This window comes from Equus caballus, chromosome 29 (genome assembly GCF_041296265.1).
Source record: "Equus caballus isolate H_3958 breed thoroughbred chromosome 29, TB-T2T, whole genome shotgun sequence".
Lineage (NCBI taxonomy): Eukaryota > Metazoa > Chordata > Mammalia > Perissodactyla > Equidae > Equus > Equus caballus.
The window spans coordinates 28,943,822-28,968,014 of record NC_091712.1 but is presented as its reverse complement, the minus strand read 5'-3'; the positions used below and the strand labels follow the sequence as shown (position 1 = coordinate 28,968,014).

The 24,193-nt window shown below is 36.3% G+C and overlaps 1 protein-coding gene across 7 annotated transcripts in view; it reads left to right on the top strand.

Moving 5' to 3' along the window:
* The window catches only part of SLC39A12 (solute carrier family 39 member 12), a 79,113-nt gene that overhangs the window by 15,181 nt on the left and 39,739 nt on the right, over positions 1-24,193 (top strand). For 3 of the 7 annotated variants that reach the window (XM_003364356.4, XM_070254840.1, XM_023631952.2), the window contains exons 5-10: positions 4,730-4,902; positions 9,429-9,600; positions 13,376-13,548; positions 16,776-16,928; positions 18,964-19,074; positions 21,682-21,748. In XM_003364356.4, coding sequence (XP_003364404.1) covers positions 4,730-4,902; positions 9,429-9,600; positions 13,376-13,548; positions 16,776-16,928; positions 18,964-19,074; positions 21,682-21,748 — 849 coding nt within the window. The remainder of the gene's footprint in view (positions 1-4,729; positions 4,903-9,428; positions 9,601-13,375; positions 13,549-16,775; positions 16,929-18,963; positions 19,075-21,681; positions 21,749-24,193) is intronic. The other 4 variants (XM_023631953.2, XM_070254843.1, XM_070254842.1 and 1 more) reach the window with 2 other exon arrangements.

Sequence of the window (24,193 nt, the reverse complement as noted above, 5' to 3'; positions counted from 1 at the left end):
AGGCTCCATCACTCTAAGACACAGGAAGAGACATCAGACTGGAATACCGAAAACAGTCAGAGGCAGGCTGTGCTGTAAGACTGAGGGAAGTTGTCTAGATATTGATCATTGTGGACCATGGTTAAAACCCAAATCATTGATCGTGAGAGATGCTCAGTATCATGCATTTGGGCAAAAATCAACCACTTTTGCATTTGAGAATTCAGAATCCCATTTCAGAGTGCCATTTTATGTCAGTGCGAATGGATGCTTATTCCAGAAGCCATGAGGCATTCTCTCTAAGAGCTGCCTCTGAGCTGGAACTCTACTGCTACTTGATTGTATGTTGGAATAGGAGGAAAAAAAGTATGCTAGTTTTAAGTGTTTTTAAAAAATGTTTTTATTATAGAGATTCTCAAACATAAACAAATGTAGAAACAATAATATAATGAAGCCCCATGCATACCGTATCTAGCCTCGACAATTATCAGTAATTGGATAATCTTGTATATATTTGCCCCCACCCTCTTCCATCCCTTGATTATTTTGAAATGAAGACTCAATCTCTAAATATTTCTGTATGAATCCCTAAAAGAGAAGGATTTTTTTTAAAAAATAAGGAGTTAAATTGGTTGATGTTGTTTTTTGGGGGTTTTTTGCTGGGAAAGATTTGCCCTTAACTAACATCTGTTGCCAATCTTCCTCTTTTTTTTCCCCCCTCCCCAAAGCCCCAGTACATAGTTGTATGTTCTAGTTGTAAGTCCTTCTAGTTCTTCTGTGTGAGCCACCACCACAGCATGGCTACTGACAGATGAGTGATGTGGTTCCACTCCTGGGAACCAAACCCAAGCCGCTGAAGTGGAGTGCACCAAACTTTAACCACTAGCCCATCAGGGCTAGCTCAAGAAGGATTTTTTTAAAAGCAGCTTATTTCTAATATCATAACTAAAAAAATTCATAATGATTCCTTAATATAAAAATTCCATTATTGATTGCATTCTCTTGATTTTTAAAAAATATTTTTATTTTTTTATTGAATCAAAACCTAAATAAAGGTCCATAAAATGCAAATTGTTGGGATGTCCTTTCGGTTTCTTTTAAGGTGTCATGCCTTCCCCCTACTCCACCTTCTCTATTTTGTTGCAAATTTTTTGTTGGAAAAAGAATGGGGATTGTTTACCTTATCTGGATTTCGCTGACTGCGTTCCTAGTCATTTAACATGCATTTTGGTGTACTGTATTTCACGTATATTGGTTGTTATAAGTAGAGGCTTGATTAGGTTTAAGTGGTTTATTTATTTGGGGGTAATGTCTTATGGTTGGTACCTTCCCTCAGTAGGCACTTAACATCTGGATGTCTCTCTCTTTTTGAGAAGTATAAGGTATTGATGATCATTGCCTAGACTGATTAATTATTTAGAGCTTACAAAATGCTGATCTTCTAATTTTCTCATTTCTTCGTGTAATAATTCTGTAATGGAAAAGCTTCTCCTTATCATGATTTCATTTTATTGAGGTTCTTAAAGTTAGGATCTTGATTATTTAATTTAACCATTTTTCAAAATGATAACGTAGTTTCCTTCTGTCATTCAAAGGAGAATAATAAGCTTTTCTTTTTATATCTTTAGGATTTCATACCTCTCAATCCATTGTTGTTACTATCCTGATTGGTGCTCAGATTGTCCCCTCTTTGACTAGTGGAATCTTATTCATCTTAGCTCTGAAGTCTTTTTGATAAAATCCATAAAACATTTTATATCTTCCTTGCTCTCCAGTGTAAGATCTTCCAGGTTTATCTTGTACATTTTCTGCCTGTCATTTCTCCAAATATTTTTATATTTATATAAAATTCATCAAACTTTCCTCTTACTGCTTTTGGATTTTGAGTTATAGTTAAGAAAGTTTCCCACATTCCCAGGTTATAGAGGAATTCAGTTATGTTTTCTTCTAGTACTTGTATATTTTTATTTCTGATCCATTTAGGATTAATTCTGGTGTATTGTGAGGATTGGATCCAGTTTATTTTTTCTACATGACTATTCAGTTTTCTTTATACTCTTATTTAAAATGCAGTGAAAATTATTTTTTCTGCTGATTTGAGATGTCACTTTTATATAATATAATGATAAATGCAATCAGGTTTATTTCTGTATTCTATTCTATTTGCCCTACTTGTCTATTCATGTGCCAGTACCATATTGTTTTATTTATAGTGGCTTTATAGTATATTTTAAAGTCTGGTGGAGCTAGCCTTCTTCATTGCTCTTCTTTTCAGGATTTTCCTGGCTTATTTCTGCTTCCTAACAAACATCATCAAACTCTCAAGCTCTGGGAAAAAGCCTTGTGATAATTTTATTGTGAATGCAAAAAGAACTATAAAATAAATTGGGGAAAATGACATTTATAATATGTTGCATCTTTATATCCAAGAACATAGCATGTATTTCCATTTGTTCATGTTTACATATATGTTTCTGTGGAGTGTTTTATTATTTTCGCCACATAGGTTTTAGGCATTTCCTGCTACATTTATACCCAAGTATTTAACTTTTTTGGGGGCTATCTTAAATGGGGTTCCCTCTTTCATTACATCTCCTAACTAGTTTTTGTTTGTGTATATAAAAGTTATTGATTTTTGTAGATCAGTTTTATAACCTGCCCCATGATTAAATCTTTTATTTAATTTTTGTGTTAATTTTTCAAGGTTTTCAGACATATAATCACATCATCTCCTATAAATAAATATATTTTTGCCTCTTACTTTCTAGTTATTGTGTCTTTATTTGCTTTCTTATCTAGTTACATGGGATAATAATTTCAATATAATGGTAAATAGTACTGGAGATGATCTGTATCCATTCATGTTTCCGACTTTGAAAGAAATGCCTGTGGTATTTTCTCATTGAGTTTAGAGAGTAAATGAGAAAAATAAATTTAGAGTTTTTATATTAACCCACATATTTACATTTCCAGTGCTCTTCATTTCTTCCTGTGGACACAATTTACCATTTGGGTTATTTCTTTTCAGCTAAAAGAACTTCATTTAGTGTTTCTTGTAAGGCAGGTCTATTATCAATGAATTCTCTCTTTCATGGTGTATCTGGGAACGATTTTATTTCACCTTCATTTTTGAAGTATTGTGCTGGATGCAAAATTCTCGATTGGCAGTTTTTTCTTTCAGCACTTTGAATATATTGTTCCACTGCTTTCTGGACTCTATTGTTCAGATGGGAAGTCAGCTATTAATTGTATTGATGCTCCTTTGTACATGAAGAGTCATTTTCTCATTGCTGCTTTTGAGATTGATCTTCGTCTTTAACTTTCAACAGTTTGACTATAATATGCCTAGATGTGCATCTTTTTGTATTTATCCTACTTGATGTCTGATGAGCTTTTTGAACTTGTAGATCAAAGTTTTACATCAGATTTGGAAAGTTTTTATCCATTATTTCCTCCAATATATTTTTTCTACTTCTTTCTCTTGCTCCTCCCTGTGACTGCCATTACATACATGTTGGTATACTTGCTGTTGTCCCACAGGTCTCTGAGACTTGTCCTTTTCTTAGGAAATTTTTTTTCTCTGTTCTTCAGATTGGATTATTTTTATTAATCTATCTTCATGTTCAGTGATTCTTTCTTCCACCATCTCAAATATGCTGTTGAGCTCCTCCAGTGCATTTTTCATTTCAGTTATTGCATTCTTCAACTCCAGAATTTCCATTTGGACTTTTGTATAATTTTGATCTTCTGTTGAAAATTGCTTTTTGTTGGTTTATTGTTGTCATACTTTCCTTTAGTTCTTTAAATATGATTTCCTTCAGTTCCTTGAACATACTTATAAAATAGCTGCTTTGAAGTCTTTGCTAAATCCAACATCTGGGAATACTCAGAGATATATTTATTGACTGCTTTTTTCCTTGATTCTGAGTCACATGATCCCATTTCTTTGCAAGTGTCATAATTTTTTGTTGAAAAGTGGTCATTTAAAATAAAATATTGTAACAACTCTAGTTTGTCATTTTTCCTATCACTGATGGTAACACTTATGGAAATACAAGAGATATTTTATTCATAAGTAAGAAGATGAATAAATTCAAAGAAATTCACCATTATGTTGAATTTTTCTCTGTATCAATCAGTGTTTAAAAGCCTAGAAGTGTACCAAGGAAAACTAAACTGCAATCTATAAACTGACAACGATACCACAGTAACATTAGAAAGCAAGGTCTTGTTTATCTCTACAATCTTAGCTCCCTTTCATTTCCTTTCTCTTTTATGCATAAACACTTGAGGAAAATAATTTGATTGACTTAACTACATTAAAGTTATAGTTAATCTACTAAGGGTGTATAGTGCCTCAGGGAAATAAATTTCCTAGGGAATAGGTCAGTTCCATCTTTTGCTTACATGTTTCTAGGCAAGTTGTAGAAAAAGAATTAGTTGTCCCAATGACACTCCATTGGTGGAATTGACCATTTCATTATCTTTAAGGGATAAAAATGATGGGAAAATCTTTGTGAGACTGGTTCAGCCCCAAAGCTTAACCAAGATCTTGTGAGGGAATCTATCTATCTATCTATCTATGAGATATAAACATTTTTTATTGCCGTTCAGAATAAAAATTTGTCTTTTTATTAGAACAAAATTTACTTAGTAAAATATCTATACTGTGGCCATATAAAATTGTGATTATTCTAAAATTGACCTGTCTTTATTCTATGTGACACCAGATTTTGTATGAAATTTCTAGAACTGGACCAACTCCTCAACACTCTCCGGAACAAAAATACCTGTATTGGAAAAGATAAAATTCATCAACTTAAAAGGAAACAAAACAACATAACAATCCATGATTGGGGCTACCCTAATCTATCTGTATCCATGAACCAAGAGTCAGATGATGGTCCAGTTTCCTGGGATCAGGTATTGTCCTTATTCCTCTTATATCATCATTTGCTACTGTCAAAGGAAACCCAGCTGTGACATTTCTGTAAGAGCTGTAGAAAACTTAAAGGATAATGTGTATTTCCTTAAATGTGAAAACATTCTATTTCCAAAGAGTAGTCATGGGTTTTTTTCTTCTACAAGTGAATCTGTGCAAATATAAACACAAGGCCAAGATATTTAGGAGAATGATATATATTAATCTCTCTTTCCTCCCTTGGGTCTATATTGAATGTATGGGCAATTAATTCAACATAGGTATATTAAGCATTTACTATGTGCCATTCACTATTGTGGGTGTTAGGGATACAGTATTAAACAAAAATAGACACAGCTATGAGGCTGGCCTGGTGGTACAGTGGTTAAGTTCACATGTTCTGCTATGGCAGCCTGGGTTCACCAGTTCGAATCCCTGGTGTGGACCTATGCACTGCTTGTCAAACCATGCTGTGGCATACCTCCCACATATAAAGTAGAGGAAGATGGGCATGGATGTTAGCTCAGGGCCAGTCTTCCTCAGCAAAAAGAGGAGGATTGGCAGCAGATGTTAGCTCATGGCTAATCTTCCTCAAAGAAAAAAAAAATAGACACAGCTTCTATGGAGCTTACAGGTTAGTGGATGGATATAGACATTACATAATACTCAAAATAATGAGTGAACACTTTAAATTTAGGTTAGATTATAAAGAGATTACTTTGGGCTGTGAGCAACAGAGAAATATTTGTATAGTAGGTAGCACTGAGACGGTTTTTGAGAAAAGATGGTATATAAGCTTGTAAACATATCCATATCCACATTTCCTAAAGTTGTGTTCCAAAGCGCATTCACTCGTCTACCTCTGTGCTTCCTGAAAAAGGGTGTTATGTCAAATCAGTTTGGGAAATACTGGAGATGCACATTGTGCAGTAGCATACTAATGTATCTGGGAGATCCTTTAGTAAATGAACTTCTTTAATCTTATTGAATCTTGCATTTCTCAAACTTTGACCATAGACTCCTTCCCTTCCCTAACCATTTAAAATCCTGAGAAATTGATATTCAGTGATACAGTTTACATTTATTGGGTACTTACCATATGTTAAACATTGTGCTATTTCACCTGCATTGTCTCATTTAATTAATACAACGATATGAGGTTAAGTCATATTTTTCCATCTTATAGATGAGGAAATTGAAGCAGGGAGCTAATAAGTAATTGCTTAAGTTTACAGAAACTCAGGATGTATACATAGGTTGTCAGAGCATATTTGGTACTCTTAACAGCTATGGTATTGCTTAGGAAATGTTGATTTAAATAAATAAAATTATTTTTGTTATTTGTGTTTTAGATAAGCAATATTCTTATTGAGCACAATCTGTATCTTAAAAAAGCAAAATTTGTCACATATTCCTAACATTACTGAATGCTGTTCCCATAAGTTATGAACACGTGATTGGACAATATCACATATTTTTGCTATTATATATCTTAAAAAGAGAATTTCCATGACTTTTTTACTTTACTTTTCTGTTACAAGGCATCTATTAGAACTGATTCTTTCAAACTCACACTTATTGTATTCAACTGAAGGTGACAAGAGCTGACACCTACATTAATCCTTGTTTGTGAAGTCTCCCTAAATGCCAGGACTAGATCTTAGGGAGGGAACAAATTTGCCTGATAGAGACCCTATTTGCATAAAGAACAAAGGCTATTTCTTAAAATTTAGGGATTATCTGCCTAAGGCATACATCTTCCAAGAACAATAATTATTTTCTGTGCTGACTATGCAAAATAAACAAAACCACCTCTTCTACAATTCTTCTCTGCCCCAATGTGTCATTTTCCTCATGACTCTTGATAGGACCCTAAAATTGGAGACTAGATCTGAGGATCCTACCTATATTATTTAGACCAGTGGTTCTCAAAGTATTGTCCCTACACCGGCAGCATCTGCATTGCCTGAGAACTTGCTGGAAATGCAGATTCTCAGGTCCCACCCCCAGAATCTGCTGAATGATAAACTCTGAGAATGGAGCCCCCCACTCTGTCTCTTAACAGGCCCTTCAAGTGATTCTCAAAACTGAAGTTCAGGAACTAGTGCTTCAGAACATGTTTGTAAAGTTACCGTAGAAGTCTGATGATATGGACACAAGTATACGTATATCTTGAAGTTTTATGTAAAGGAATAAAGATACTTTAAAGGCTATTGACTGGGTGAGCTAAATTTTCATTCTATTTTCTTCTTTATTAAAAATATTATGTGTCCAAAATTTTATAGAATATAATGTATCACCTTTAAGGACATTTGTATTAGTGATTTCGGAAAAAAATTAAATAACAATGACCTAAATAGCTCCGGAACAGCAAGTAATTAATAAGGGCACAGAAGCTTACAATAGAATAACCTTACTCTATGAGAAGGTATTCTAAAACTAGAAACTATTCAACGTCTTGACAATGAACTGGGGAAAAATGCTTGGCATTCTGCTGATGTTTATGTCACTACTCTCTTACTTCTCAGCCAGGCATTTTCCAATAAGAACATTTATTAGGAAAGATTCATCATCAAAGTTTGTTGCTAGTTTCCCTTTATTGTTGCCAGTATTTTTAATGATGAAGTAATTAAATTTCATCAGTAACACATGGTGCAAAAAACAATCTTGTCTTTGACGCAAATTATGTTGATAAAGGGAGAAAAATCACAAGTTTAGCTTTCTCTTGTTGCTTTTTGTAGCAGAAACCTTTTGGAGTTCTTGCCCAATTCCTTTCTGAGAAATGCCTTCCTCACCCGCAGCGGGGAGCATGCTGTTCAGACATGAGCATGATCCCCCCTCCTATCTCAGGTGCAAAACCCGTTGAACCAGATGGATGTCTGACCCAAGAAAGCCCATCTTGACTTTGCTGAACCAAGCAGATCTGTCAGGACTTGCGGACTCAATGCAATCTTGGGTTCTTGGACTGCAAGGTCAAATTAGAGTTGGGGATCATATGGCCATATGTTTGCTAAAAGAAGGAAGGCCAGACTGTGAAAGGACATAGACATGTGCAGAGGGAAACAGAAAGGAGAAAACACTTGACCCAAAGAAAGAGAGAGAGAAAACATCTTTTGATTTCCAGTTTCAAGTTGAGTTCCTCTTGAGGTATGGCTATCCTTCCAATCTTCAAGATCCTCTGTGCCCTTCTAATATTGTCTCCTCTTGGTTTCTACGGGTTTCAGTGGTTTCCGTTCCATGCAACCAACCATGTCCTGATCAAGATAAAACTTTTTTTTTAATCCATGGCATCATCCCAAAGGATTTTTATGTGAGAAAAAAACAGGAAATGTATCATCATTATTTTTTGAATAGCAATGTGCATCTGTTAAAAATCCCTACATTTTACAGCATGGCAACTCAGACAAGCCTATAAATCACTGATTTAATAAAAAATACCTTATTGATTGCAACTGAAGATCACAAAGACATTGTGTTGGGGTCTTATGTCAATAGAAGACATCTGTTTGTGCTGGTGGAACTATATACCATTCTCAGCCACATCTTAAAACTTTTAAATGTAATTTTTGATACACAAAATCAGCCCTGAATACTTCTGAGATGGACAAATGTTTTGTGGCATGTTTTAGAGATCTGTTGCATTTGTCGTTTGTTTATAAATTCCTATCTCTTACAAATATGCCTATATAATATAAAAAAATTGCAAATATTTAGGTAAAAATCAGTAGGCAATAACAATGATTTCAATTGTTTTTGTGGAGAAGGGATGACAATTGACAGAGGTAGTCATATCATTCAGTGTTTACCCACCAACAAGTTGACACAACATTCACTTTTTAAAATATTAATTCTACTTTTATTGGTTTTGAAAATACATGTTGCCTACACAGGCTTATTAAATCAGAATATCGAAAGCAATGACGTCATTACCTCAGAGCTCTTGTTTACCATATGAACTTAGCTTTCCTGATATGAAGCCATCTCCACTGAAAAACAGCAAAACCATCAAGTCTTCCTTAGTCTCTTGGTTAGAACACCATTCAACACATTGTAAAATACAGTGTATCTTTTCAGGAAAGCAAAAAGTACACAAAACTCATACTAAACAATGCTCAAAATGAAAGTGAGATACAGCTGACTTTGATCAGAGGTTAAAAATAATCCTTGGGAGCCAGCCCTGAAGACCTAGTGGTTAAACTTTGGAGTATTCCACTTTGGCAGCCCAGGGTTCAGTTCCCGGTCATGGAACCACATCACCCAGCTGTCAGTTGCCATGCTGTGGTGGCAGCTCACATAGAAGAAATAGAGGGACTTACAACTAGGATATACAACCATTCACTGAGGCTTTGGAGAGGAAAAAACATCCTTGCAAGTTATTTATAGACAAAAGTTTGCAGGGAAATGTGTAATAACAGCTTCATGTGTTCATTTCATCGTTCCATTTGGTTTTGATCCCTCAAGGATGGCAGTTGATGGCGAATTTGTTTCAGTGCTAAGGTTAGTAACAATGTACGTTTCTCCCCTACAGACTTGCTTCTCTGCTGGGCAGCTGGTAGAGATATTCCTACAGAACAGCCTTTCACCCATTTCTAAGGAGGACTTTAAGCAAATGAGTCCAGGAATCATCCAGCAACTACTCAGCTGCTCTTGCCAACTGCCCAAGGACCAACAAGCAAAGCCGCCACCCACCACTTTGGAGAGTAAAGTTCTGGTTCTTTACTAAGAAAGCAAATGAACACAATGTATGCTATAATAACAGTGAACGCAGGATACTTACTATATACCAGGCACTGTGCTAAGCATTTTACATGTATCAACTCATTTAACACTCACCACAATGCTATGAGCTAGATACTACTATTGTCCCCATTTTACAGATGAGGAAACTGAGGCACACAGAGGTTAAATGACTTGTCCAAGGCCACACAGCTGGTCGGGGATGGAGTTAGGATTCAAACCCAGGCAAGCTGGTGCCAGAGTCCTCGTCTTTAACCACTAGGCTATACTACCTTTCAGTGAGTATTTTCCATTTTGTACACATTGATTTTGTCCCCTATGTTTGACTCAATCATGGACCAACTTAAAAGTCCATAGTTGAGAACTGACATGGTATTGGAGGGAGAACATTAGTGTTGGGATCAGAAATGCAGAGTTGAGTCGTGCCTCTATCCCCAGCCAACTCTGTGATCATAAGCAATCTCTTTACCTCGCTGAGCCTGTCTCTTTTCCTGCTCAGTGAGAAAGCTGTGATATCCTGCAGGGCTTACCATCCTTTCACACATCATGGCCCATATGAAAAATGAAGGCCCATTGGAATAAACCAAAGAGGCTTCTCTGGGATGGAGGTGACTGGTCCAGGGAGGTACCAGCCTCCCAGACCTGGCTGGCAGCCCCAGGAAGTGAAGGGATCAATATTTGTGCTCACCTGTATCCCATTGATTCATTGCAGCAGGTGAGCCCTACCGTAAGACTTCACAGGGTGTCTGTGAGGTTCCAGTGGGACAGTATGCACAAAAAAGTATTCTGTTAACTTAAAGCCCTGTATATTTCAAAGACCAAAAATACGGTAGCCTAAGAACATCCATGATGGATAGAAAAAATGTGACAGCTAACACATGCAACCTTTAAAATATTCCCATTCATCTGAAGGCCTTATATACATATATGTTTTCACACCTGCTTTTCTTTCTCTTTGAGATAGTCTGCAACACTCATTGTAGCTGAATTGTTCAGCTATTCAATTCTAACCCACAGTGGTTTCTGCAGCCTCGAGTGGCTCCTTTGGAGATTTTATGTGAACCAAAACATGGCTGGCCTAATATCTAAGAATTAACATTTAATGAGAAGAAAAAAGCTTCATTAAAAGTGAGCAGCTAAATAATTCAGCACCTGGTGGTCAGTGATGGCTCAAAAATGGATGAGGAGGACAGAATGGTGGCACCTGTAAGCTTCCATGAGCATGTTTATATTCTCACCACTGGGCGTGGCGCCTGGGACATACAGGCTGCTCAGAAACCAGAGTTTGAACAGAAGATCCATGAAAAAAGTTTTATCCCCTTTCTTATTAACTTCTAGACCATTCTAGGGAATAGTCTTCTGAGAATAATACAAACAAGTCATACTCACTAAAGAACCTAGAAAAACATTACTGTCCTCAATTTAAAATGTTGCATTATGTAACTAAAGGGAAAGGCTTGTATTGGGCTTTTGAAATTACAGAAATGTAAGATGTTATGTTAAAGAGAGGAGGACACGAGGAGACATTCTTAAAAACTTAGTGTTCAGTATGCTGAAACCCAACCCCTGAGTTTCCAGGAAAGCGTGTTAAGGTGATGTATAAAGTAAGTTTCGGGTAGCTGTTCAGGAGTGGCTAAGAATTTAATTAGCAGGTCAAGTTCTATTGTATGATGGGAAACATTTAGATAGAACTGTCTGCAACTCATCTGACTTCAATCAAAACACCTTGACACCTATGTAAGGACCGGGGGGAAGTCAGCAGAGTCCGACGGCCACAAAAGTCAGAGAGTTTATGGTTTTTGGGCAGTCCTCGCCACATGAGAGCAGGTGAAGTCTGACTCACCAAGGATCTAAAAAGATTTATAAGCTCTAAAGTTAGGAAACATCCATTCTTCTCCAAAACCACACTGTAGCTGCCCTCTGGATGGAGAGAGGAATAGAAGAAGAATTGAAAAATTTGAAACTCTGCCTTTTGCCTAGGAAATGTCAGACCCTAAGTTGTCCTTGTGAGTTCTTGACATTTTACGATCTTTTGTAGCTACCACAAAAATGTGGCAACTCTGAACTTTATTAGACAGCCAGGTACTCATGTTAAGCCTCACATGTCTTTAATTTATGTGTTAGATGAGAAGAATGACATTCCCAAATAGAGTCTCTTGGTGGAGGAGTGGGATATGAAATGTCCTAAAATATCTCTAGGGATCTTTTTATATCATGGGTCTTTTTACTAAATTAGAGCAAAATAAAACCTCTAGGCAGGTGTGTGACCATTCCAAACCATTTTTATTATTTTTTAATTGTGGTAAAAAACCCATGAAATTTACTATCTTAACCATTCTTAAGTGTACATTCAGTAGTATTAAGAATTCTCACATGGTTGTGCAACAGATCTCTACAACATTTTCATCTTGCCAAACTGAAACTCTATCCATTGAACAACAAACGTTTTATAGAGATTTCCTAGCAGCAAAGAAATAATGGCGATAGTGGGAAAATCAAAGTTTGAAAGTTTTCTGCCTCCTCTGACTACACTATAAATGGCATATTAATATAGACTCCTGTATAATTTAGAACTTATCATTTAATAAAGGGCCTCTTAAAATCACAAGCCTAATACCATGTTACCAGCTAGTCTCATTAACATGATCTAATGTAGAGAGAGTATGTTCCAGAAAAGCACAAGAATGATGAGAATGGAACATCGTCCATTATAGTAAACTTCAAGATGATTGTTTCTTAAAATCTACAAAAGGCTTTAAGTAGTATGATAAGACAATTATTTGATTTGACTTATTATATATCTGTAGTCACTAAAGGAAACGAGAGTTTAATTTTATAATTACCTTTCTTCATTGCTAACAAACCAGTTTGCTATGACTTATAAGTTCTACCTAAGTCAAAAACATGGTATTTTCTCTGAATATCTGCAACCAAAGGATAATAGTGGCATGAATAACTCTTATCCCAAATTATTTATACTTGACTCTGAAAGCCATTTTTTCTCTCTTTTCATCTTTCTCTTTTCTTTCCTCCTTTATTTCTTCTCCCCTCATAAATATTTATTTCTGTTTGAATAATGATAAAAATTACACTTTCTGAGATTTTTCAAAATCTAGAAGCTTAGAAATATAGAATGAATTTAGAAGTTACAAAAAATTATTGCAATAATCCAAAATGTAGGTTGTCCAAATTTATGTTTTCAACTGCTAGACACTCAATGATCAGTTTTTACCAACACAATCACTCCTCTGAGTCATTGAGAATAATAACTTGTAACTTTTGGCTTTACAAGTAATTCTGAGAACTTTTGGAAGAAAGTGCTTGTTTTGTACATAAACATAGACCTAAGATGGGCCCATACTGTATGGTCCCCTTCACACTGCTTCCTCGCCTTCATAAGTTGAAATGTGAGTAGATGGAAATCATTACCAGTGTCTGTCGGCAGATGTAGCTTAAAGTGGGAGAAATTAATTTCTTTGGGAGCGGGAGGTAAGCTGGGTTCTTGCTCGCCACAGTGACTTTTAATAAGGGATAGACTAACTTCAAAGCAACAGGGTTATTTGGTAAAAGTCACTTCATTCTTTTTCTTAAAAATTAAAACCTTTTACCCAATATAACATTAACTAAACAATTTCATACCCCTATACGCTATATTTTAAGATGGATCATCCCTCTGGCATTTTCACTAGCATGGGCACTAACAGAGGGCTCTGTTTCTGCACCCTCCTTTTGACTTAGAATATGGCTACAGCACGGTGGCTGTGACACTGCTCACACTGGGCTCCATGCTTGGGACAACACTGATCCTTTTCCACAGCTGTGAGGAGAACTACAGGCTTATTTTACAGCTGTTTGTGGGCCTGGCGGTTGGGACACTCTCTGGGGATGCTCTTCTCCACCTGATCCCTCAGGTAAGCTGCTGTTTTTTGTTTCAGATGGAGTGTTTCTAATTTCCCTTTACATTTAGCCACTGAGGTGTTTATGCAAACTTCACAGCAACTTGGGTGAGTAGATATGGTGGCCGATGTTTTCCTTGGAAGTGAATATTATTTCCCCAAAGCACTTGTAGGAGAAAAGAGATGACCAATTGTTAGCTTCACCACACGTTATTCTTCTTCTTGAAATTTGAAAGAAAAAAAGGTGATCAGATGTAGATTCCTGTTAAGAAATATCCAGGAAGCTTATAGTAATTATCTATAAATAAAAATGAATGGGCTGTAAGATGTTGTGCTGGTTTCTCTCCAGTTGCCCTCAACCCTCGTCAGATCCATTCTCTGCCCTTCTCTGCTCTCTCCTCTGCCTCAGAAGATTGCATCTGCTCAGCTCCCTTGCAGGCTGGTTTGTTGTTTGGGTTCAGCCAATGAGAGGCACAACAGAAAAGTCAGGGTAGGAGGAGAGAGAGGCAGGGGTGTTTCTTCCTCCCTCCCTCCTGGCTATGGCACATGCTCTAGAAGCTGCTGATTACCTGCCACAGCTTTCTGGGAGGCCTCCTCCCCAGCGCCACCTCCCACTGAGCTTCCATAACATTATTTCTTCCCTTTGCCCTTTCAGCCCTAAGAGTGTTAATGGTTTCCTGGGGTTCCTCATTATCCCTCTTCCTATCCTGACCCTGCCCACACCTCTGTCATAGCACCATCATTAACCTCTCTTCCTTTGAACCATCAAAATGAATTTCCCTTTCTTGCCCAACTATTAGTGTCTAGATTTCCCTTAAGAAAAATGTAAGCACCAGGAAGCTGGCTCTTTGTTGAAGCCTTCTGAGGCTCTTTATTTGTCAGAAATGAAAGGACGAGGAGGACCTGAGATACAAGGGTTCAGGCAGAAGGATTTTCAGATGTGGTTATCTATTCCCTCTGAAATCTCATATGATGGATAATGATGACGGACAAATGATCCCCCTCTCACAAAGCCTGAGAAGTTAAAATTTTCCACAAGCCTCCGGCAATTTCCTACAGGGTCACTCTTGGTGCTTAGAGGCTCAATAATTATTATATGTTCGGAAAATCACCAAGCGAGCATTGGAGAAATGAAACAAACCAGTATTAGTTTTAATTTCCCTTGTAATCTAATTTTCTGGAAATATTTCAGGGCTTATTGGCTTGAGGCAGTGGCCGAGGCCTTTTTCTAGGTCAGCACAGCGGTTGCAGAGCTGTTCACTGTTCAGCATCCTGGCAAACAGCAAAAGGATCTTAAGGCTGCCTGGGTCTGCCCCGATGTGGGAGTGCACAGCTGGAGGCAGCAGGGGTAAACTTGGGGGTGGGTGGGGCTGTCACCTGCCTCTGCAGAGACCTGTTACAGAGGGGAACGTAAAAGATTAGCTGGGTTTCATGAAATTTAGAAGACAGTTGTTTACGTGAGCAAAGAGATGAGGACAAAAGTTATTGGGAAGAGGAAGAAAGATGCAGTACAAGCGTGGTGGAAAGTTAGAAAAATCAGTGGTTCCTGAATGTGGTCCAAGTGTTCAAAGGTCTGCACAGAAATGAGAAAAATACCACTGTCATGATTTCCTTTTTTAACTAGCTAAATTTATTCAACCTAAAGATCCACATTTTATTCTGAGATGGTGGGGTTTTCTACAGTTTTGTGATATCACAATGTTTTCCGTTCTGTGAAATAACGGTAATTACAAATATTAGTTAGGTGTCCTTTAACGCCTTTACCAAAAGAAAGAGTTGACGAACATATATTGGTTTTTAGCTGTGTCCATAAACTCAATGTTTATATGTAGATACTTACAGATACGTACAGTTGGCCCTCCATATCCGTGGGTTCTGCATTCACGGATTCAACCAACCTTGGATTGAAAGTCCTATGATGGCTACATCTGTACTGAAGATGTACAGACTTTTTCTTGGCATTATTCCCTAAACAATGCAGTATAACAACTATTTGCATAGCATTTACGTTGTATTAGGTATTATAACTAATCTAGAGATGATTTAAAGTATATGGAAAGATGTGCATAGGTTGTATGCAAATACTCCCTCCATTTTCTATAAGGGACTTGAGCATCCATGATTTTGGTATCTGCAGGGGTCCTGGCACCAATCCCCTGTGGATAGTAAGGGATGACTGCACTTACTCATGTCCTTGTGTATATACATGCATATACACATAAATATTACATATGTATATGTATGAATATAATGCATACAATATGTACACATACAATTTCTTTTTCCCTTTTTTAATTTAATGGTCAGTAACATTCTAAATGTGGAAACCACTGAGCTATTTCCCAAACTGCCTTCTCTTGGGGAGGGAATATGATACATAATGATTTACTAGCTCACGATAAATCACGAGGTCAACCAATGGAATGAGTCAACCAAGGGATGAGTCAACTAGAGGAAAATTCCTAATGCTTTTCTTATATTCTTTTGTGTCCCAGGGAGCTGACAGTATTGCTAGGCATACCATATACACTCGATGGGAAAAGTTTTTCAGAGGATTTCTTAGTTATTCTGAAGATTTATTAAGAGGTTTTTTTAATTGCAGTGGGCATGGGGAGAATAAATCCAAGATGAGATGTGTCTTTATATTTGTTCTAGATTTAAATTCATTGATTAGTTATAAAGCATTACTGTGCTAACAGATATGGATTGTACTCCTGAAAAAAAAATTTAAGTAAAGGACTGAGAATGTATGAAAATTTAGTCCACTTGCTGAAATAAGCTTAGGCTTCATTCTATGCATTATCAGAAGCTATTCAAAGCTCCCCTTTCTTTTTTCTTGTACGCCTTTTATTTTACTCTGATTAAATGATATAGTGGAAGTATTCATATATCTAAAGCAGACTGGGCTTTGAATGATTTTAGGAGTTGTCATGGGGTTCCTCAGAATGAAAGTTGAATATATTCATTACCAGACCCATAGATTAATATGTAAGTCATCAATTTTTTTTTTTTTTTTTTTTTTTTTGCTGAGGAAGGTTGTCCCTGAGCTAACATCTCTGCCAATCTTCCCCTATATTACATGTGGGATGCCGCCACAGCATGGCTGGATGAGCCCTGTCTAGGTCTACAACCAGGATCTGAACCCACAAATCCCGGGCTACCAAAGCATAGCATGCAAACCCAACCACTCCACCACTGGGCTGGCCCCAAGAAGTTATTTCTTTATGTCTCTTTTTTTCTAGGTTCTTGGCTTACATAAGCAGGAAGCTTCAGAGTTTGGACATTTCCATGAAAGCAAAGGTCATATTTGGCAACTGTTGGGATTAATTGGAGGCATCCATGGGTTTTTCTTAATAGAAAAATGTTTTATTCTTCTTGTATCGCCAGGTGCTAAGGTATATTTTAAGCTTTATTTCTTTTATTTTAGGGCTTTATAATATTCCTCTTTTATTTCAAAAGTACTTATTCAAAAGTAATTGAGATGTTCATGAAGTTGTCTATATAAAGGATGGGGCTCTGATTTCCAGAATACACAGATCATTCTGACTGCCAGCTTTCCTATAAGTATGGTTACTAATTTTTTAAACATCTGTTGCTGGCTAGTTCCTATACTTGTTACAACCCATTATTTGACCCCCATGGCTAGTTTAGAAACAGGAGACTATTTCGTGTCTAGGAATGAAGGTGTCCAAAGGCCTGGCACTGATCAGTGTTTTGATATCTTTCCTAACCAAAAACAAATAAACAAGCAAACCAAAACTTTGAAAATTCACAAAATTACCCATAATTTTCTATCTTAAGAGCATTTAAAATTATAAAAATAAGAAGCTCAGGAATGGGATTTGTGTCAGATCTTTTTCTCAGCTGGAATAATTGCTTTCATTGTGCCTGTGTTTGAGTACTTTCTACATATATGATGAAATGTAAAATGCAGTGTGGGTTTTCTTTTGGATTTTTTTCTCTTACACATTACCCCATAAGAAAATAGATTAACTGTTTGGTAGGATAGTTAAAAAGGGAAATGCTTGTGAAAGACTCCAGGAGATTAAAATAAAGCAAATTTTCCTTACAAAATCCTGGGGCTCTGCAGCCTCTTTGGTTTTCTACTTAATCCCTGGCCTTCTACCTGTTCACGTAATATATAATGCCCGTGCTCAGGGCAAACTTTAGTAGTCATTTAAAATATCAGCACTTTTTGTTCATTGTCATTCCTGAATTCATTCAGAATTTTATTTTTTGCATCAAAAAATACAATGGTTTCAAAAAATACCTGGAGACAAATGAAAATGGAAACAAAACATACCAGAATTTATGGGATGCAGCAAAAGTGATACCAAGAGGGAAAGTTATAGCAATACAGGCTTACCTCAAGACAAAGAAAAGAGATGGTTTTATGGATGGATAGAGAGATGACAGATGGAGAGATATGTGATGAAGTACATAAAATAAAATGGTGATGGTGAAGCATCTAGGGTCTGGGTATCTGATTGCTCACATTAAAATTCTTTCAACTTTTCTATATATTTGAAACTTTTCATAATAAATAGATTTTTAAACAAAACCCTGTAAAAATTTTCTTTTTTAGTGAAGCAGGGTTGTTCATTGGCCTAAGGCCCAAACTAGGATGTTATAGTAATTCAAAGATTGGGAATGCCAGCTTTGAACACAGCACCTACTCTAGAAGTTTAGGATCTTAACCTCCACCAAAGGGGTTCTAATCGCAGTAAGCACAAAAAAACCGTGATAGAGCCCCTTTATACACGATAGATTAGCATGCCTAGACTGGGAAAACTAGATTACAAAGCAAACATATCAACCTACGTGTAATAGTTAGAAATTTAACCTGGATGGAAGTGAGTGAAATAAATTCTGAACATCCAAAAATGTAGGGTTTATTCAGATTGTCTTGGGCTTGTCAGGGAACTTAAAATGAGTTTTAAGAACATAATTTCAAGATTCATGATACTGCATAAAATAAAAGGAATGTGAATGTTTTAGAAGCTACAAATGCTTTAATTGATGAATACATTTCTGGAGATGTTAATTGAGCACTTACAGGGTGCAATAAAGTTTCAGTTATCATCCTTTTGTTAGCTCCATCAGAAAGAACTCAAAATTTAATTTTGTAGTGAATAAGAAAGACAGTATAAAAACTACCACTGTTCAAGCATTTTAAAATCATAACTAGATATTTTTGAAGTTGCGTTCTTAAAGCATTCTGAATATGCATGATGTTTCAGATCAGTCCTGTGCTTCCCCAAGGTTAGCCATGTTAGCAAGTATTTATCATGATGAGGTTCTCCTGGTACTCTTTTTGTGCCACCTACCACTTTGGCAAACAAGCAAAATGTTAAAGAGAACCATGGAATTGACAAAGGCTGCACCGGATTCTTTTGGCTTCGGCATTAATTTTAAACCATCCTCATCCAGCAGGGCGTGTCATTGGTTAATGGGCACGTGGGACATTCCCACCATCTTGCACTCAACTCTGAATTAAGTGACCAGTCAGGCAGAGGCAAGTCTGCGTCAACTATCCCGTTGGTATGTTCCTGATCTGAAATATTCTGCTGATTTGATTACCATCTTTCCTTTATTCCTCAATGAATAGATAAAAATCAGTAGGCTAGATATAAATATAATCCACTCCTGATTTACCTATTCTTGATCTTGATAAATAGTTTGGAAAACTTTGTTAAGCACCTGAAAGCTGTTTTAAAGGGTAAAAAATGCTTTCCACAGATTCAAATCATTGCTATCTGCATCACTTTGAAACACATATGGAATCAGGTTGACATAATATCTATCTCCTTAGTCATTTTGTTTGCAAGTTTTCATAAACCAGTTGGCCCTTAGGTTTTCTATGCTGAGTAATGCTCAGCCATGACTAAGTAGGACCAAATTAATGTTGAGCAAGGACTTATTACATCTAGGAGTGGGGTGTTCATTTCTTAATGCAGGAGAGAACTGATTTTGCCCAATTAGATGTCCCATAGTAAGTGCCTTTTGTTACACTGAATTTTCCATGACAAAATGTTTTATGTGAATTCTCAAGGCACAGCTTCCAATCAGGTTCCAAACAAGATTCCCATTGTCATTCTCAAAGTAACAAGGAAAGGGACAGGAAAAATATGCAAGTAAGATATAATAGTTAGAAAACTTGCCTCCTCTCACCATGGCCTTCGGGGAGAAATTTACAGCTCAAGAATAGATTCTTAACCGACTTGAGAAGAGTAAGCTATTCCTGAGACGTTAACACAGCAAAAGAGAAGCCTGGCAAGTAGATCGCAAATTGAGAGCTAACTCAGACATAGGAACAAAAACTTGCCTTTAGAAAAATGATTTTAAAAACCTTATTGTGTTTATTGCTTAGATACTTCACATGTGGTTTGGAAGAAGATAACTTTAGGCTGAGATTGGTTTTTAAAATCCCTTTAGTGCTGACTTTATTCCTTCTGTTTGAATGAAGGGTCCAGAACCTCAAGGTGCATATAAGCAATCTCTGATGCTGACTTGATGAGTTTGGAACTATTTGAATACTCTAGCTCACTAATAACACATTCACCATTTCTTTTGTTATTTCAGCACAAGATCAATCTAAAGTGAACAGGAATAATATGAATTTTTAGAACTGTTTGACTGGTTCAGTTTCTGGTTTTTCCAGAAGGAGGGGAACTCACAGGTCTTTCCAATCAACAAGGAGTCTTGGAAGTTTGTCTCTAAATTTGCTTTTTTTTTTCTTTTTGAGGAAGATTAGCCCTGAGCTAACATCCTCGGCCAATCCTCCTCTTTTTGCTGAGGAAGACTGGCCCTGAGCTAATATCTGTGCCCATCTTCCTCTACTGTATATGTTGGATGCCTGCCACAGCACGGCTTGATAAGCAGTGCATACGTCCACGCAGGAGATTAGAACCGGCAGACCCTGGGCCACTGAAGCACAGCACGCGAACTTAACCATTGTGCCACCAGGCTGGCCTTGTCTTTAAATTATTGTACGTAGTTTGACAATATATAACTTTTTGGAAAAAGAATCCTGGAATAAATATTTGAACTCAGTCTTTTAATGGAGCTAGAGAGCCTTTTGATTATAATCAGGATTTTGAAGTAATGTTAAAATATCACCTTTTTTTTGTTTCTAGATCCACCAATTTCAGGCAAAAGTTCTGTCTACCTCCTCTAACTCTGTGTCCTTTGGGTCCTATCTTACTTCTCAGCATCCAAACGTATCCTATAGCATCTTTTGAACAGCTACTGTTATTGGAACATGCGAACTTTAAATTTAATTTCTCTATTTTACATTAAAAAAAAGATGCTTGTGTGTCACGTAAAATTTATCTCAAAGTTCCCACAACTTTGGGTGATAGAATTCTGTGAATATGCTTCTAGAGGACATGTTCAACAAGCAGATAAAAAGTATTCTTTTCACATAACCAAACAAGGATCTGAGGCATGAGGGAGAAAGTGACTTTTCTGAAATTGAACCGTGAGTCAGTCTCTCAAATAAAATCACGTAATCTTAACTCATAGAAGTCAATTTCAAAATCTCACTTCCCCGTCATATGAAAGGATGAAAACATTTCTTACATTTCTTACATTTGTCTTTTGTAAGTCTGTTGATCTACTCTCTTAATCAGCAAGATTCTTTTACTGACTTGCGAGGCCACAAAAACAGAATGTTATGCTACGAAGAATGACGTGAGGTGTCAGGCTTGTGCGAGTTTCTTTTCCATCCAGAATACACGATCGGCTTAAAGATCAGAAGATGACTCCTAATCCACAGTCCACTATAGGGGAGAGGGCCAAATTAGGTTAAGAATCAAGAATCATTTTTTCCTACAGGTTTTGAGTTTCATACAGGCTTACATAATTTAAGAGTCTGAATTACAGACTGTCTCGGTGGCTTCTAGCTCTCTGTGGAAGATTCTGAGCTACGCAAAAGTGCTATTTTCATCTAAATATAGATAGTACCAAAAGTATGCTTGCAGACCCTCAACTCTACTTTCTGTTTATCTATGAAATTTAGAAGTTCTGATGTACTCTACAGTATTAAAATGTCTTTTAAAATCAACATAACTCTTCAGATGTTTCATTATTCAACAAAATACTGACTCTTCCTTATCTTTCATCATTTATTTTTTTAATTTAAAATAGAAAGGCCCAGAAGATTCACAGGCACCTGAAATTCATATAGGCAGTATGACAGCTTCCAACAGAAAATGTGAGTACCAAATTTAAAAAGCTAAACTTTAAATGTACAAAGTGCCATAGAAAAAGTTTATGTCTGCTTTAAGATAAATATGTCAAAACCATATAGATTTCATATTGAGTGTGTATTTCACTATTAAAACCTTTGCAATGAAGTTTTTGTATTTATTTTTTATTTTATCTTATCTTAATTATTTTATTGAGGTCATATTGACCTATAACTGTGTAAATTTCAGGTGTACATTATTATATATCAGTTTCTGTACAGGCTGCGTTATGTTCACCAAATAAAATTTTTGATAAAGACTCATTCTTATCAGTCTTTCAAACATACTACACATTAGTATCAAATTTATTCCATTCTTTAAAAATTATGTTGTCCCCAATTGTTTAAAACAGATCCTCTGAAAATTTCAATTAGTGTAAATACACATGTGGTTATGGGGCTCCTTTAGAATCATGGTCATGCCATGACTGAGCCTTTTGCTTCTATGTGAAGTCTGGAGACATCATTGGTTCTTTGGTCTTCTATCAGAGTCTACTGAAATTCATCCCAAACGTCTGTCTCATTTGTGATATTGCCATTGAGCTCAAATCAGTGATCACCTCATTCTTCACATCTTATTCTATAACTCATTTATCCATATAATTTTCAACCAACCTTTTTTTTGCATGATTTCACCTATTTCTGAATTTAATTTACCAGTTTTGGATAGGACTTTCTTCCGTTTTGCTTATGTTTCTGAATAATTCTTTGAAGTTTGTTTATTTTGTTGGTTTATTTTGGTTTTCATCAGTTGCTCCCGAATCTTTGCCCCATTTCTCTCACTTATGTTACCCTTTTGTGACACAGCCCTCCCAATATTTCAGTGTTAAGCAGTCATGATTTGTTATTCCCATTCTACCATAAGTTAGTTACCCAATAATAAAAATAGCTACCCTTTATTGAACACTTCTTACACGCCAGACATGATACTAAACACTTGACATGGATTATCTCATCTAATCCTTCTACAACTTAATGAAGAATAATTATTATCCAAATTATGCAAATAAAGAAACCAATTATTAGACATGATAAGTCACTGCCCAGGATTACATAGCTAGTAAGCTCCAGCACTGAGGAACTAAAGAAATGCTAATGCACCAACAATTTCTTTGTGGTAATCATTCTTGCACGCATCCTTGTATTTTCTCACATTCTTTCATTCATTCAAGAAATGTTCCAAGATGTGCAATGTTTCAGGCACTGTGTATTCACTGGAGAATAAAATAAAAATAGTCTGTATTTCTAGTTTGCAATATGGTTAGGGATATATATACTAATAAGAACAAACATGGTTGTAACAATCACTATTCTAAATGTGTTAGATATATTAACTCCTGTAATTTATTTATTTGATTTAAAAAATGTAATTACATACTCTGTCCAATTCCGCTTTCAAGACATTGTTAGTAATATTTTTCCTTGTAAATCCTTACTTCCAGGAGAAATTTTAGAATGTCTGGTACCTCATAGGTCTGCAATAGACATTTGTTTGCTTTTGTTTTCGAAAGAAAGGAAGAGGAGAGAAGGATGCGCCTAGTCAAATTAGGAGCAGGGAGCGGATGCTAGATCGGGGAGTAATGAAGCTCTGATTCAAATATTTTCAGGCCTCCTATCTTTCCAATTCAGATATCAAGCTTGGCATACAGAATGAATAGTTAACAAATCCAAATTCGATTACTCAACTGCCCTTTTGCCAGGGACATATTGAATTAGCTTCAAATATTTGATTACTTGCTTCGTATTACCTCATTGGTGGAACTCAGCTTGTGTTTCAAAACAAAAGATGCAAAAATCCTATCCACAGTCTGACTTAAATAAACAAAAAGCAAAATGATACAAGATCCAGCCCATGTTTCAGCATGGAAAACCTCTGATAAGTCAGACAAATGGAACTCAATATGCCTGCCAGGTACATAAGGAAAGGTAAATATTCTTGATAATTCTATAATGAGTTCATTAAATTACCAGTGATGGCTTGTCTTATCTTCTGCTGACTCATGTTTAAATTATCTTAAACAATATGCACAATGTGTTCCTTGTGGCTTAGAGGCAAATACGTATATTTGCCTTGTGGCTTGTTACTTGTCCATGATCTGACATTTAGAAACCCATAATCAGAGATAATAAAATAATAGACAACAAAAATAGGCCACACTGTTTTTTAACAGAGTATAAATTGGGTAAAAATTTTCCATTTGAATATATGCTACTAATATCAAAACTACATCTAGGTGTACGGAAATCACACTTTATTTGTATGATGCGATGTTGTCAAATGTATTATTTTAGTTTATTTTATTTTCACAAAGAAGAGCTCGGTTTCTGAAAATTGGCAGGAACAGCTAAGTGACCTGGTAGCATTATCAGATTCTGAGACCTTCTAGGCACTGCCAATAAGAACTCCTAGAA